The 17964-nt window shown below is 42.6% G+C and overlaps 1 protein-coding gene across 1 annotated transcript in view; it reads right to left on the bottom strand.

Annotated features, from left to right (window-relative positions):
• Positions 1 to 17964, bottom strand: part of FIG4 (FIG4 phosphoinositide 5-phosphatase) — a 416571-nt gene that overhangs the window by 343076 nt on the left and 55531 nt on the right. Inside the window, 2 exon segments of the mRNA XM_030199197.1 lie at positions 2188 to 2344; positions 17662 to 17785. Coding sequence (XP_030055057.1) covers positions 2188 to 2344; positions 17662 to 17785 — 281 coding nt within the window.

The raw sequence follows: 17964 nt of genomic DNA, 5'->3' as shown, positions 1-17964 counted from the left end.
CAACCGTGTTTCCCCGAAATATTAAGAAATCCCCTGAAAATAAGACCTAGCGCCTTTTTGGGCGCAAAAATTAATATAAGGCAGTGTCTTATATTCGGGAAAACACGGTATGTTGTTCAGAACCCTTATTTTATCATCCTCACTTTAATATTCCCTTATCTCTTGTTTGTCCTGTTTGTCTGTCCTAATTATATTGTAAGCTCTGTCGAGCAGGGACTGTCTCTTCATGTTCAAGTGTACAGCGCTGCGTACGTCTAGTAGCGCTATAGAAATGATGAGTAGTAGTAGTAGTAGCCTGTAGCTGGGAGCTTCTTGAGGCTTTTTCCTTCTTATTTAATTTTCCCTGCTGCTTACAGTATTGATTATTTATTTATTGCATTTGTATCCCACATTTTCCCACCTCTTTGCAGGCTCAATGTGGCTAACAATACATCATGAATGTTGGAAATGTATAACAGAATATACATTTAGTATTACATAAGGATCTTGTTTAACATGATAATGATGAATTAAGATAGTAGAGTGACAAGCAATTGCTTTAAGACAATTCTGGGTATATTTGTAGGAGTTCACATTTGTTGGTCTTTGTGGTATGCCTTGTTAAAGAGATGGGTCTTCAGTAGTTTGCGGAAGTTAGTTAGTTCATAGATCGTTTTCAGGCTGTGCGGCACTGCGTTCCAGAATTGTGTGCTCAAGTAGCAAAAGGTAGAGGCATGCATTAGTTTGTATTTTAGACCTTTACAGCTGGTGAAGTGAAGATTGAGGAATGTGCGGGATGATTTTTTAGCATTCCTGGGTGGTAAGTCTATCAGGTCTGACATGTAGGCTGGGGCATCTCCGTGAATGATTTTGTGAGCTACGGTTTTGAACGTAATGCGTTCTTTAAGTGGGAGCCAGTGTAGCTTTTCTCATAAGGGTTTCGCACTTTCATATTTTGTTTTACCGAATATGAGTCTAGCTGCTGTGTTCTGAGCTGTCTGAAGTTTCTTGATTATTTGCTCCTTGCAGCCAGCGTAGAGTGCGTTGCAGTAGTCTAGATGACTGAGTATCATTGATTGTACCAGATTGCAGAAGACGGTCCTTGGGAAGAAAGGCCTTACTCTTTTTAGTTTCCACATTGAGTGGAACATCTTCTTAGTTGTGTTTTTTGCGTGACTCTCAAGAGTTAGGTGTCGATCAATGGTAACTCCAAGAATGTTTAGGGTATCCGATATTGGAAGGTTCGGTTTTGATGTGGTAATGGTGGTGAATTTGTTCATGTTGTGTTGAGAGGTGAGGATTAGGCATTGGGTTTTTTCTGCATTGAGTTTCAGTTGAAATGCATCCGCCATGAATGCATGATATGTAGGCTTTGGTTGATATCATTGGAAATTTCCTTTAAATCTTGTTTAAATGGGATGTAAATCATTACATCGTCTGCATATATATATATACATAGTAACATATTAGATGACGGCAGAAAAAGACCTGCATGGTCCATCCAGTCTGCCCAACAAGACAAACATATGTGTATACCTTACCTTGATTTGTACCTGCCTTATTCAGGGCACAGACCGTACAAGTCTGCCCAGTAGTACTTCCCGCCTCCCAACCACCAATCCCGCCTCCTATCACCGGTTCTGGCACAGACCGTATAAGTCTGCTCTCCACTATCCTCGCCTCCCAACCACCAACCCCTCTTCCCCCCACCTGCTCTGCCACCCAATTTCGGCTAAGCTTCTGAGGATCCATTCCTTCTGCACCAATGGTTTTGGTTTGATAGTACAAGAGAATCTTCCTTTCTTTTATTGGTTTTACATCTGTACGCCAATCTACGTAATATGTGCATCTACTTTTTACATCAGGATGCTTCTACAACAAGGTCCTATGTTAGTATGAAAGGAAAAAATGGCGGTAGCATTCGTCAATTACACAGATATTCATCAGGGTCGCTTTAATGGGTAGCATCACTAATTTTATAAATAAAGTGTAAATATTGGTGCTTTACTTTTTCTGACAGCTGACAACACTGAATCAGACCCATCATCTTTTTCCTGTATTAAAGTTAACACTTCCGATGCCATACGTGAACCTTTGTACCCAGCGTTCTTACCTGGACATACTTTCTCAGTATGGTCTAAAGTTTGCTGCTATATTTTACAAAGTGTAAAAGTAAAGTCGATGCCAACATTTTCATATTGATCTTACCGTGCTTCATCAGGGTGAGTGACTCGTACAGAGTCATTTGGAATGTAAATCATGTTTGTATCTTCTATTTTGTAGATTGCATGCCCTCCAATGTCTGCCATTTTTCTCCTCTTTGTTATTAACACTATGTAATAGCCTTCTAGAAAACGGACAAAACCTGAGATAAAACAGAGAAAATATGTAAATATAACTGAGCATGTTATAATGCCGTTGTATCGCTCCATGGTGCAACCGCACCTCGAATATTGTGTCCAATTCTGGTCGCCACATCTCATAAAAGATATAAAGGAATTGGAGAAGGTGCAGAGAAGGGCGACGAAAATGATAAAAGGGATGGAACGACTTCCCTATGAGGAAAGGCTGAGAAGGTTAGGGCTCTTCAGCTTGGAGAAAAGGCGGCTGAGGGGTGATATGATAGAAGTCTACAAGATAATGAGCGGAGTAGAGCAGACAGATGTGAAGCGTTTGTTTACACTTTCAAACAACAACAAAACCAGGGGACACAAGATGAAGCTAGAATATGGTAGATTTAAAACAAATAGGAGAAAGGTTTTCTTTACTCAGCATGTAGTTGGACTCTGGAACTTGTTGCCGGAAAATGTAGTGACAACAGTTGGCCTTACGGAGTTTAAAGGGGGTTTGGACAGATTCCTGAGGGACAAGTCCATTGAACATTATTAAAAACTAATTTTGGGGGGGGGTTGCCGGGTTCTTGGGGCCTGGATTGGCCGCTGTCGGAGACAGGATGCTGGGCTTGACGGATCATTGGTCTTTTCCCAGTATGGCGGTGCTTATGTTCTTATAGTGGGCTGTGTTGCACCATCAGTGTGAAAAGCAAAGTGTAACAAATGTTCTCCAAGAACAGCAGGTCATAAGCCCTTGTGCTACTGGGTGATGTCATCCAACAGAGTCCGGTACAGTGCTGAAAGTTCTAGACTTTACAGAGTTTTCCGACATGTACTACAACTCGTGTGCAGGATTTCTCGTGCTACCATCATGATTTATTTATTTTATTTGTTGCATTTGTATCCCACATTTTCCCACCTCTTTGCAGGCTCCATGTGGCAAGGCCACTTCAGTTCTATGGCAAGCTAAAAGAAATACAGGAGAAGACAGCTCCCGGGTGAATGCAGCCAGGTAGGCAGGCAGGTTCACTTAAGACTTATCCTTTGGAGAACAAAGGTTATAAGTAAGCAATTTTCTTTTCTCATAGGCCAAGTAGGATATTGGGAACTCCTAGCAACAGGTTGTCTTTAACAAAAGAAAGGAATGGGAGAAAAAAACAGTGTGTATAAGGCAAGAAGAAACAGGTTTTTGCACATAAGCATGAGCTAAACTTTACAAATGCCCATATATTTTTATGGCTGTCTTTAGCGTTTAGTACGCGCTAATCAGCGTGCACTAAAACCGCTAGTTCACCTTTGTAAAAGGATCCCTCGGTAGTACAGGTGTCAGGGATCCTTTTAGAAAAGGTGACCTAGCGGTTTTAGTGCACGCTGATGAGCGCATGCTAAACGCTAGAGACACCCAGTCTGTGAAAAACAGGGAATTTAGTCTATCCCCTATTCTGGAAAGCACTTGCAAGACATTCACGCCTTCGCGATAATGTGGCACAAGTTTAAAGACTTTTGAAAACACGGCTATTTGTAGCAGCATTCTTTTGAAAGTCTGACTGTTTTCGACCTCCTAAGCAGCCCTGCTTTGGAATGAGGGTCTCAGAATGCAGAAGTTTTACGTAATGTATAAAATTTATTATGTATGCTTTCCTTGGAAACCACCTAGGCTTTAGGAGGTTAAAAATTGTTCAAATAAATAAATAAAACTATACAAAGCAGATTTTTTTTCAGGATTCACTTTTAGGCAATGATTATACAACTTGTCCACCACAACACAACATTTAGAAACTCATCAAGGTCACGAATAGTCTTGTCCTGAGACTCCCAACCTATTTTATAGCCTGTATGTCATCAACAAAAACATTTCTACTCATATTTCTCTATCATTCTAGCTTATCACATAAATATTAAAAAGAACAGAAGGCACATCCATTGTCAAGAGAACTTTTCAGGGGTGATCCATGAAATTACAGACCAGTAAGCCTGATTTCAGTGCCAGGCAAAACAGTGGAAGCTATTATGAAGAATAAAATTCAATCAAGGGAAGTCTTGTCTCACTAATTTCCTTCATTTCTTTGCAGATGTGAATAAACATGTGAATAAAGATGAGCTGGTTGATGTATCTAGATTTTCAAAAGCTTTTGAAACTCCTTCATGAGAAACTCCTAAGTAATGTTTTGTTGTGGATTAGGAAATGGTTAATGGACAGAAAACAGAGGGTAGGGTTAAACAGCCATTTCTCTCAATGGAGGAGGGTGAATAGCCACAGGGATCTGTACTGGACAGGTGCTATTTAATATACTTATAAATGATCTGGAAATCAAATCAAGTGAGGTGATTAAATTTGCAAATGACACAAAACTATTCAAAATTGTTAAAACAGATTCAGACTGTGAAAAATTGCAGGAAGACCTTAGGACATTGGAAGACTGGGCGTCCAAATGACAGATGAAATTTAATGTGGATAAATGCAAAGTGATGCACATTGGGAAGAATAATCCAAATCATAGTTACTTGATGCTAGGGTCCAGCTTAGGAGTCAGCACCTAAGAAAAAGATCTAGGTGTCTTCACAGATAATACCAAATCCAAACAAGCAGCGTGGTGTTGTCTATATCAAAACAAGGACATCAGAGCAGTCCAACTTAGTCCAGAAAAAAGAAGGAAAAGAGGGGGAAAAGTCTCAACAAGTGCTGCAATATTGAATATTGTTCATTAATTGCATGCACAAGTCATCATAGACTGAAAACCCCCCAAAAAATAAGCCTATTTTTATTTTCTTATATTTATAAATGCTTATATTCACACATAGTTCCAGCAATAAAAAGTCAAACAAAACCACAAAATAACTTATCTTTTAACAAATCTGTCCTGCGTATAGACTCCGACGGTCCCGTTTCGTATTTCTTCCTCAGGGAACCCAGACGCGGACTTGTGCAAAAATTAAGTGACTAAAAAAACGCTGGACTGGACGCTGAATCAGCTGACTTTTTAGAGCTGGAACTATGTGTGAATATAAGCATTTATAAATATAAGAAAATAAAAAGAGACTTATTTTGGGGGGGGGGGGGGGGTTCAGTCTATGATGACTTGTGCATGCAATTAATGAACAACATTCAATATTGCAGCACTTGTTGAGACTTTTCCTTCTTTTTTCTGGACTAAGTTGGACTGCTCTGATGTCCTTGTTTTGATATAGACAACACCACGCTGCTTGTTTGGATTTGATTTTCATTTTGAATGGCAGATGTGTGAGATCTGAGTATGATTTTTTGTTCATAGATAATACACCAAAATTTTCTGCCCAGTATGCGGAAGTGGCCAAAAAAGCAAACACAATATATAATGACTGTTATCACTCCATGGTGCGACCTCAACTTGAGTATTGTTTGCAATTCTGGTCTCCATATCTCAAAAAATGATAAAAGAGGATGGAACTCTTCTCATATGAGGAAAGACTAAAGAGGTTAGGACTCTTCAGAATGGAAAAGAAATGGCTGAAGGGGATATGATAGAGGTCTACAAAATCCTGAGTGTGTAGAACGGGTAAAAGTGAATAGATTTTTTACTCTTTCAAAAAGTACAAAGAGTAAGGGACACTCAATGAAGTTATATGGAAATACTTTTAAATTGAATAGATCAAATAGTGAGTTCTGGAACTCGTTACTGGAAGACATGCACATCTGGGTTTTAAAAAATGTTTGGACCAGTACCTGGAAGAAAAGTCCATAATTTGCTGTTGAGACAGACATGGGGGAAGCCACTGCTTGCCCTGGGATTGGTGGCATGGAATCTATTCTGCCAGGTACTTGTGACCCAGATTGGCAATTGTTGGAAGCAGGATACTGGGCTAGATGGTCCAGTGGGCTGACCCAGTATGGCTACTGTTATGTGGAATTTAGAAAGGAACAACCTTGTCCAGATTTCGTGAGATGCGCTAGTAGGAAAGGCAGATGTTATAAGTGGCTCGATAGCACTGAGAATATAAGATCCACTGAGCTCGTCTGAAACAACGCATACCGAAGGAGCTGAATGAACTGTTCAGTCTATATGATCCCTTATGTCACAGTGCCGCGTCTACTGTACTTTTGAGATCTGCTTGCTTCTTAAGGTCAGGGATAGGCCACTAACCCTTAAGGGATAGAAAATAATCCTATTCTACACGGAAATTACTACAAGGGCAGCCAACTCTGGAATGCCCTCCCCAGACCTATCCGATCAATCGGTCACTACCTACCCTTCCGGAAATCACTAAAAACCCATCTGTTCAAGCAAGCCTATCATAATGACTCAAACTAATCCTATGAACTCTATAACCCAACATATATCCAGGAAACTACGACAATGTCCAGACTACTTCTCCCACCAAAATTCCCTATGCTTATCCTGTATCCCATCCCCCTCCCGCCTCCTCTACCCCTCCTCCAGCGCTCACCTACCCTTGCTTATACCCCTCCTACTCCCTTCACCCTTGCCCTTCTCTACCTATCTTTTTTGTTATTCAGCTATACTTTATATTTTCTCTATCAATACTCTGTAATCCCTATTACTATGTAAGCCACACTGAACCTGCTTCAAGTGGGAAAGCGTGGGGTACAAATGTAACAAATAAATAAATAAATAAAAAGTTGTTTCCCCACAAATAGCCTTTGTTTCCTTCTCATAGCAGCTGTAATCATTAGCTGCCAATGTTGAAACCTGACTGAATTATTAAGCACAAAAATCAAAGAGTATGTCAGCAAACAGCAGCAAAACCTAAAAAATGTATGAGCTTATTAAAACTGCTTGTAAGTATTGGATACACTTTTGGCCTTATAGAAAAGTCATTTCTCCTGTGTATTGCTCAAGATTTGAAAAGCATGCTGCTCAGGGAGTGATACCCTCCATGAAGCTGACATTTTACTTTTACATCATTTTTTGTTATCAATAGAAATCAAACAAAATAAAACATGGAAAAGAAAATAAGATACCACCTTTTTTATTGGACATAACTTAATACATTTCTTGATTAGCTTTCGAAGGTTGCCCTTCTTCGTCAATATGTCCAATAAAAAAAGGTATCATCTTATTTTCTTCTCCATGTTTTATTTTGTTTGATTTCTATAGATTCTACATGGAATGTTGCTATTCCACTAGCAACATTCCATGTAGAAGTCGGCCCTTGTAGATCAGCAATGTGGCCGCGCAGGCTTCTGCTTCTGTGAGTCTGACGTCCTGCACGTACGTGCAGGACGTCAGACTCACAGAAACAGAAGCCTGCGCAGCCTTCTACATGGAATGTTGCTAGTGGAATAGCAACATTCCATGTAGAATCTCCAATAGTAGCAACATTCCATGTAGAATCTCCAATAGTAGCAACATTCCATGTAGAATCTCCAATAGTATCTATTTTACTGTCATAGTAATGCTTGAATGTTTTCACTTATATACACTGTCTGCTAACACATTTGCTTATTTCCGATCTGACGAAGGGCAACTTTCGAAAGCTAATCAAGAAATGTATTAAGTTATGTCCAATTAAAAAGGTACCATCTTATTTTCTTTTCCATGTTTTATTTTGTTTGATTTCTATAGATTCTACATGGAATGTTGCTATTCCACTAGCAACATTCCATGTAGAAGTCGGCCCTTGCAGATCACCAATGTGGCCGCGCAGGCTTCTGCTTCTGTGAGTCTGACGTCCTGCACGTACGTGCAGGACGTCAGACTCACAGAAACAGAAGCCTGCGCAGCCTTCTACATGGAATGTTGCTAGTGGAATAGCAACATTCCATGTAGAATCTCAAAGAGTAGCAACATTCCATGTAGAATCTCCAATAGTATCTATTTTACTGTCATAGTAATGCTTGAATGTTTTCACTTATATACACTGTCAGCTAGCACATTTGCTTATTTCCGATCTGACGAAGAAGGGCAACCTTCGAAAGCTAATCAAGAAATGTATTAAGTTATGTCCAATAAAAAAGGTATCATCTTATTTTCTTTTCCATGTTTTATTTTGTTTGATTTCTATTGATAACCTTTAAGAGTGGACTAACACGGCTACCACACCTCTCTACATCATTTTTGTAAAGAAAGACGCTAAACTCTGTTTCCTACACCAGTTTGGGAATAATCACTTTGGAATGACTACAACAGTGATAATCTCTCACACTGGAAATGGATTATGTGTGAGAATGTTTGGCACATTATAGACATTACAAATCGAATGATACAGTGTGTGAGAAGTAACAGGGAGCTGTTCCAAGCTGTAGAACAGACTGAAAAATATGATGCAGAGTGTGCATTGCAGGTGGAAGCCGTGACCTTAGGGGGTCACCATGGGTGGCTGCCTGAGCGCTCTAAGTACATAAGCATCGCCATGCTGGGACAGACCAAGAGGCTCATTTTCAAAGCACTTAGCCTCCCAAAGTTCCATAGAAACCTATGGAACTTAGCCTCCCAAAGTGCTTTGAAAATATGCCTCCAAGGGTCCATCGAGCCCAGCACCCTGTTACCAACAGCGGCCAAAAGAACAAGCAATTTGTCCCGCCCGTCCTAGAAATACTGTATTCCCTCGTCTATTCAATAACATTCTGTGGCTTTTTCCTCCAGGAAGCCGTCCAACCCTTTTTTGAAGTCCGCCAAGTTAACCGCCTTAACCACCTTTTCCGGCAGCGAATTCCAGAGTTTAACTACACGTTGAGTGAAGAAACATTTCCTCCGATTCGTTTTAAATTTACCACACTGCAGCTTCATCACATTCTGGAGCATTAGAGCTGGTCGGGTACACAATATTTTATTTTTAGGGCATGGGCTGGGACTGGTGAAAACCCCAGGGGGGCCATATAAGTCTATGCCTCACACGCTTTCAGTCACTCAGGGGTCCTTTTAGTAAGGTGCGCTGCAAAATGGCCTGCGGTAGTGTAAATGCGTGTTTTGGGCACATACAGAATTATATTTTAGCGCATCTACAAAAAAATGCTTTTTTTTTTTCATTTTTGTTGAAAATGGATATGAGGCAAAATGAAAATTGCCGCGCGTCCATTTTGGGTCTGAAACCTTACCACAAGCCATTGACCTAGCGGTAAGGTCTCACGCGGTAACCGGGCCGCCGAGAGGGGGGGCATGGGGGGACAAAATTCCCCGGGCCTCCAAGGGGAGCCCGGCACCGCAGTTCCCTCCACTCGCCCCCCTCCGTCCACTACTGGGCTGGGCCCCCCTGAATTCAAATCATAGCACCTCACCTCGACCTTGCTCCTTGTGAAAGAAGCGCAGCAGCGGCAGTCTGTAGATTGCCTCCCTTCGGGTCTTCCCTCCCTGTGTCCCGCCCTCATCTGATGTAACTTGCGCGAGGGCAGGACACAGGGAGCGAGGTCAAGGTGAGGCCCTATGATTTGAATTCAGGGGCGGGGTCCGGTGGTGGACAGAGGGGGGCGGCGTCCGGCCCTGTCTCTTGGCAGCCCTGTTTTGCTCCTTCGTGATCTAACAGTCCCACAGATTCCCTCACAGACTTTCTTCTTCTGATGTACCTGAAAAGTTGTTGCTGTGAATTTTAGCCTCTGTGGCAAGTTTCTCTTCAAATTTTCTTTTAGCCTTCTTTATTAATGCTTTGTACTTGACTTGCCATTGCTTATGTTGCTTCTTATTTTCTTTATTTGGGTCCTGCCCAGTATGCAACGGCGGCTAAAAAAGCAAACAGGATGCTAGGAATTATTAGGAAAGGGATGCAAAATAAGACCAAGAATATTATAATGCCTCTGTATCGCTATAGGGTGCGACCTCACCTTGAGTATTGCGTTCAATTCTGGTCGCTGTATCTCAAAAAAGATTATAACAGAATGAGAAAAGGTTCAAAGGGTTCTTCTGCTTGGAAGAGAGACAGCTGAAGGGGGGGGGGGGTTATTAGATTGTAAGCTTTTTGAGCAGGGACTGTCTTTCTTCTACGTTTGTGCAGCGCTGCGTATGCCTTGTAGCGCTATAGAAATGCTAAATAGTAGTAGTAGTAGTAGGTTATGACTGAGGTCTATAAAATCCTGAGTGATGTAAAACGGGTAGAAGTGAATTGATTTTTCACTCTTTCAAAAAGTACAAAGACCAGGGAACATTCGATGAAACTAAATAGAAATACTTTAAAAACAAATAGGAAGCAATATTTTTTCACACAAATAATAGTTAAGCTCTGGAATTTGCTACCGGAGGATGTGGTAACAGTGGTTAGCATATCTGGGTTAAAACAAGGTTTGGACAAGTTTCTGGAGAAAAAGTCCATAGTCTGTTATTGAGGTGGACATTAGAGAAGCCACTGCTTGCCCTGGGATTGGTAGCATGGAATGTTGCTACTATTTGGGTTTCTACCAGGTACTTGTGAGCTGGATTGGCCACTGTTGAAAGTAGGATACTGGGCTAGATGGACCATTGGTCTGACCCAGTATGGCTATTCTTATGTTCTACTAGGTGACGCAAAAGACTATGCGGCAGAAACAGGACAGACGTTTGAGCCAAAATAGAAATTTGAGGTGCTGAAGCAACAGTGATGTAAAACAGGTCTGACTGGGTTCAAAGAGAAGATTAGACCGAGGAGATATGGTGGAAGGTGGGGGGACAGGAGTACATGTGCAGTGACAGCCCAAATGCTTCTAGAAAAGTTGTTAGGGAACTGTTTTGTGCATTGAGCTCCATTGGTGACATCCTCCATGCGTGAAGATTCACAGTTCTGCTTTTCCATAGATAAAATAAAGTATTTAAAAGCTATAAAAGATAGAAAAGGGAACTACAATTGCTAAACAAAGAAAGAAAAATCAGCCACAGTGTTCTACCCGACTTCCAGAGCCAAATTCTTCAAAGCTCTTAAAAGCCAGGGAGAATAAATAGGTCTTTAACACAAACTTGAAGCCTGGAGAACTTGGCTCATTCCTCAAATAGCACTGGAGTTATATTCTGAGGACCTTTGTGTAGGGCTCGGTTATCCTGTCTTTCACAAGGCCTGTTTGTTTGCAATATTTTATGTTATCTGTTGTACAGTATATACTGCATTTTACAGCTTTTTCAGGAAACATTTTCATTGTTTGTATTATTTTATGTTGTCTGCACTGCAATTTACTGAGAGCTGATTTACATATATACTTTTGTAAGTTAGGTGGAACCTTTTGGCAAGCATCATCGGTTTTAATAAGCAAGTACATGAGATTGGGTGGCATGCACCTAGAGCAGTAGAGGGCTTTCCAACAGTGATAGTTGAATTGACTGCACACAGATAAGCATTAGTAACGTGGAGGGGCATAATCGAACGTTGCCGGCGATCTATTTTGGCGGCGGCGCAACAGCTGGCCGGCCATCTTTTTTTTTCGATAATACGGTTTAGCCTGGCCAAATGCCAGAGTTCGCCGGGTTTCAAATCGCCGGTTTTCTTTTTCAGCGATAATGGGAAAAAATGCCGGCCATCTCAAACCCGGCGAAATCCAAGGCATTTGGTCAACTCCAGGCTCCGCCCTTTCTGCCTCGCCTCACCCCATGCTTGGAATAAACTCCCTGAGCCCATACGCCAGGCCCCCTCCCTGCCCATCTTCAAATCCTTGCTCAAAGTCCACCTCTTCAATGTCGCCTTCGGCACCTAACCACTACACCTCTATTCAGAAAATCTTGACTGCCCCAACTTGGCATTTCGTCCTTTAGATTGTAAGCTCCTTCGAGCAGGGACTGTCCTTCTTTGTTAAACTGTAAAGCGCTGCGTAACCCTAGTAGCGCTCTAGAAATGTTAAGTAGTAGTAGTAGTGCACTGGTCCCCCTCACATGCCAGGACAGCAACCGAGCACCCTAGGGGGCACTTCTAAAAATGTTTAAAAAATACACAAATAGCTCCAAAGTGCATAGCTCCCTTACCTTGGGTGCTGAGCCCCCCAAATCCCCCCCAAACCCACTCCCCACAACTTTACACCATTACCATAGCCCTTATGGGTGAAGGGGGGCACCTACATGTGGGTACAGTGGGTTTTGGGGGGGGGGGGGGTGGAGGGCTCAACACTTAGCACCACAAGTGTAACAGGTAGGGGGGGATGGATCTGGGTCTGCCTGCCTGAAGTGCACTGCACCCATTAAAAACTGCTCCAGGGACTTGCATACTGCTGTCAGGGAGCTGGGTATGACATTTGAGGCTGGCATACAGGCTGGTAAAAAAAGGTTTTTATTTTTATTTTTTTAGTGTGGGAGGGGGTTGGTGACCACTGGGGGACTACGGAAAGGGCATTCCCCATTCCCTCCAGTGGTCATCTGGTCAGTTGGGGCACCTTTTTGAGGCTTGGTCGTGAAAATAAAAGGACCAAGTAAACCCGGCGAAATACTGATTAACGCCGCTTTTTTTTCCATTATCCGTGAAAGCCGGCCATCTGGTAGCCATGCCCATGCCCGCCCATGTCCCGCCTTCGCTATGCTGCCGACACGCCCCCTTGAACTTTCGCCAGCGCGGCAACGGGAAAGCAGCGATGGTGTCAAAAAAGCCGCTTTCGATTATACCGATTTCGCCGCTTTTGAGAGATCGCCTGCCATCTCTACACCCTGGTTCTCGGCTGATCTCAGAGCCTTAAAAACAGAGACTAGACGTCTGGAAAGAGCCTGGCGTAAGCGGAAGTCGGATGTTGCATTGGGTGCTTGGAAAGGCAGTCACCGCAGGTATAAGTATGCCATCCGTCAAGCAAAGCGAAAGTACTTTTCCGCTACGATACAGTCTGCTGGCCGGGAAATCACAAAGATATACCAGCTGATAAACTCTTTCCTTGATACCCGTACTCTAGAATTCTCCAGTGCTGATCTTCCTTCTGCTTCCCAACTTGCAATTTATTTGAATGAGAAAATACTGACCCTATGGTCTTCAACTGTGAGCTGCCTCTCCGATGTGGACGACTTCCTGGAATCTTTGACTATGCCAACGGGTGTCTGCCCGGCAGATCATATTTGGACCAAATTCACCCGCTTATCACTTGACAAGGTAACCGCTGCTTTACTTAAGTTCTCCAACAAACCCTGTAGATCGGATGTTTTTCCGACTCATCTCCTGAAAGCTGCACTGAAGTGTTTTGTTGAAGATCTGACTACTTACCTCAACTTCATGTTAAGTGCTGGATCTTTCCCGCCAGGCCATGATAATATCCTTCTCACCCCTGTTCCAAAGAATCTAAAGATTAAACCAGACGGCGTCTCTAACTATCGCCCAGTGGCTTCGATTCCCCTAGTTACCAAGTTAATGGAGAGTATGGTCAACGTCCAGCTCAACGACTTCCTGACTGCCTTCGATATCCTACACCCCTCTCAGTCTGGTTTCCGAGCTCAATATAGCACCGAGACTGTCCTGGTCACCGTCTTAACTAACTTTAAGCAAGAGCTATCCATTGGTCGGAAGGTGTTACTGCTTCAATTTGACATGTCTAGTGCCTTCGATATGGTGGACCATGAAATCTTGCTTCATCTGCTGGACTCTTTTGGTATAGGAGGTCCTGTCTTACACTGGTTCGCGGGCTTTTTAACAACAAGAACTTACCAGGTCTCAGTGAACTCGGTTACTTCTGATCCGTGGAAGGCCTCGTGTGGGGTTCCGCAGGGCTCCCCACTTTCACCAGCCTTATTCAATATTATGTTGATGCCTTTAGCTGCTGCTCTCGCAAAACTGGACCTTAACCCTTTCATCTATGCCGACGATATTACAGTCTACATTCCCTTTCGCACCACCGTGTCAGAAATTGTTCACCTCATTGTTGCCTGCTTCTCCACCTTAGAACATTGGCCTCAGGTCTTCCGTTTCAAATTAAACAAGAACAAAACACAGTGTCTCATCCTCTCGTCCATCCACACTCCAGTAACTGACACGGTGCTCCCAGTATTGGGCTCTGTCCTTCCGATTGCCACAAGCCTGCGGCTTTTAGGAGTGCAACTGGACACACACCTCCAACTGGACAATCATGTGCACTTGGTCACCAAAAAAATGTTTCACGCCATGTGGAGGCTTCGGCGTATCAGATACTTCCTTCCTAGAGATTTGTTCCGCACACTTGTCCAGTGGCTTGTCCTCTCCCACTTGGACTATTGCAGCGGAATTTACGCGGGCTGCCAGGCCTCTCTGTTGAAAAAGTTCCAAACAGTTCAGAACACTGCTGCGAGACTCATCCTGAGAGAGCAACGCTTTGCACATGCCGAACCCTTACAGTTCAAATTACACTGGCTGCCTGTTCAGGAGCGCATTGCCTTATACTCTGCTCCTTGACCCATAAAATTATCTATGGGCTTGCCCCGGAGTATATGCACCCCTTGATCGACCTCCCGCCCAGGAATGCCAAACCTGCTGCTCGTTCCTTCCTCCACCTTCACTTCCCAAACTGTAAGGGTGTCAAGTACAAGAGGATCTTCGCCTCATCTTTCCGCTATTGGAGTCCTAAGCACTGGAATTCTCTCCCGCAACACCTTAAAACTCAAGCGGACCACACCCTCTTCAAGAAGTTGTTGAAGACCTACTTCTTTGCCAAGACCTACTCCTCACTTTATACCACTGCTTGATGCACCCTCCCTGGCTCCTACCCTGCTAGTTCACCCTGTTAGATGCTTCTCCCCCTGCATACTCCTTGTATATTCTTCTAAGTTTTCCTATTCTGTATTTTATTTAATGTTTGTAAGCCACATTGTGCCTGCATGAGTGGGAAAATGTGGGATATAAGTGAACAATAAATAAATAAATAAATCTTCCGATTTATGTCGGAAGATCGCCGGCGATCACTTTCGAAAATAAGCCTGATAGTAACATAGTAGATGATGGCAGAAAAAGACCTGCACGGTCCATCCAGTCTGCACAACAACTCATATGTGCTACTTTGTGTGTGCACCTGACTTTGATTTGTATCTGCCATTTTCAGGGCACAGACCATAGAAGTCTGCCCAGCACTAGCCCCGCCTCCCACCCACTATCCCCGCCTCCCGCCCTGCCACCCAATCTCCGCTAAGCTTCTGAGGATCCATTCCTTCGGAACAGGATTCCTTTATGTTTATCCCATGCATTTTTAAATTCCATTACCTTTTTCATCTCCACCACCTCCCGCGGGAGGGCATTCCAAGTATCCACCACTCTCTCAGTGAAAAAATACTTCCTGACATTTTTCTTGAGTCTGCCCCCCTTCAATCTCATTTCATGTCCTCTAGTTCTACCGCCTTCCCCTCTATGGAAAAGGTTTGTTTGCAGATTAATACCTTTCAAATATTTGAACGTCTGTATCATATCATCCCTGTTTCTCCTTTCCTCCAGGGTATACATGTTATGCTGAGACAGAGCTTACGAATGTGATCAATATGTTCCTTCTTAAAAGTACTGAGTTTGACAGAGTTCAATTCCAGTACATTCAAAGGTATACTATCTGGGGTAATATCAGATTATCAGCTTATTATATTCCATCAAACTGCTAATGTTGTTGACCTTTTATTTTTTCTACAAATTAGACCACACAAGGCATGTACAAAAAAACAGTTGCTCTTCTATCCCTCCATGCCAAGTGCCACTCTGTATAACTAGAATGCAACACCCCCAACCCCTCCCCCCACTTCCCAGGTCAGCAGTCAAGGTCCATATAACATATGGAAGTGACAACCTCCAGGGTATGACCTAAGTATTCAATGCCAGGCCCTGGGCTCTGAGGACCTGAATCTCTGTATTTCTACCACCAAATATAGGATATTAATATTATCAGTTGTTTTAATAGGACATTGTGGGAGATCCAAGATGGTGACGTCGTGAATTCAAATCACCAGACGCGCTACAACCTACCTCCGTTAGACGCTGAGGAAGGTGTTTTGCCGGTTGATTGCGATGGGCAAACGGAGAGGCAGAGTCATGGAGGCTCCCTCTACCCCTGGCGAAACCCCCCAACTTCAGCAAGCAACGCTGGAACGGTATGGAATCGCGTCGGGTCCCGAGATGGTGTCAACTCCTGCTGCCGGAGCTAGCGCATTGACGCTAGCCAACAGTATAGACGGGGCTTCCTTGAGCCCCGTCGAACGTGCGGCTCCCCCGCAACCCGGACGAGGAAGTACTCCATCAAGTCCTGCCACACTACTCCCAGGAGGAGAATGGAGTGAACGGAGAGGGAACTTGCTGGAGACAGAAGGAAAACTGGACGCTAGCAACCTGGGTGAACCAGCTTTTAATTCCAGCCCTGTAGTAAGATCTAAAACAGTGAGTACCCTGGACCAGGTTGTTAAAGCTCCCCTCCCGGATTTTTTAAAGGGACAAACGGAAAAACCAGCCGTAGTGACCTTAGAGTCACTGTGGGACTTAACTTCCAACATGCACTCCTCACTACAAACTTTGGTTAAAAAAAATACTGAGACAATTAAGATTTTAGCTGAGACTGCGTTGGCACAATTGCAAACTAACGATCTCCATACCACTGAAGTTAAAGCTCTGACTGAAAGAACTCAGAAAGTTGAGCTTATGGGACAAGCTTTTCTAAAGGATAAGAACTTTACTTCAAGGCGATTGGAGTACTTAGAAAATCACTCTAAAAGATTGAACTTACGTTTCATAAATTTTCCCAAATCACCGCTTGTTACTCCATTGCAAATGGTTAGGAAATACTTGATTGAGATATTAGGTATGTCTGAGAATTCATTGCCTCCAATAACTCGGGCTTTTTATTTGCAAACAAACACTAAAGATGTAAAGGAAAATTCGCAAGCCCAGAAGGAGGAGGCAATGAATCTCACTACTTTTCTTGAATCGTCACTTGAGGTGATAATTCAAAGAACAACCTTGTTAAATACCTTTGCACTGGAATTAGATAGAGACGCAGTGCTCAGACTCTCTCTTAGACATCTAGATTCTTTATTTTTGGGTTCAAAGATACGAGTGTACCCGGATTTATCTAGGGATACACAAAAGAGACGCAAGATATTTTTAACCTTGCGCCCTAGGGTGCTTGCAATAGGTGCTAATTTCCTGTTAAGATTTCCCTGTATATGTAGAGTATTGCACCAGTCTAAATCTTACCAGTTCTTTGAACCCAATCAGTTGGAGGATTTCCTGATAAGTAGAGAGGAGGTTAATGTGGTAATATAGTCACATATGTAATATTGTATGACAGCTTAGAGTGACCACTTGGGACAAGATGTTTTCTTTAATTAGTTTTGCCTCTGTTTAATTTCTCTTTCTTGGATCGTTTCCTTAATAGTATTGTGGACGATAAAAATGAAACCTTAGATTTGAATTTATCTTTTATTCTTTATTGTATTACTTATTTGTGTAAACACTCATAAGAGTTATTATGATTGTTAAAAATTAATAAAGAGAAATAAAAAAAAAAAAAATAATAGGACATTGTGACTCATTCGATAAAGAAGATTTTGCTTACCAACAATGCCAAAGGCAGAGATAGTACGAAAAAGCCCAGAAGATCCTTTCTGTCCCATCTTCGTTCTGTTGCCCTGGTCTAGGCGGCCAAGAAGATCCCTTACTTCTTGCTGTGTATATGCATGCTTGAAATAAAAGACATTTGCGTAAGCAGCTAATAAATGGTTCATTTATTAGCAGAAAAAGATAAGCATGCATCAATATGAAAATTAATTATGGTACTTTGCATGTATCTATTTAAACAGTTTTTATTCAGCGCTGAAACTGCAAATGCAGGGATAAGTAGTCGCCATTTACTTGTTTC

The sequence above is a fragment of the Microcaecilia unicolor genome, chromosome 3 (assembly GCF_901765095.1).
Source record: "Microcaecilia unicolor chromosome 3, aMicUni1.1, whole genome shotgun sequence".
NCBI lineage: Eukaryota > Metazoa > Chordata > Amphibia > Gymnophiona > Siphonopidae > Microcaecilia > Microcaecilia unicolor.
The sequence above is the reverse complement of the archived record's forward strand: the minus strand, read 5'-3'. Positions and strand labels throughout refer to the sequence as shown.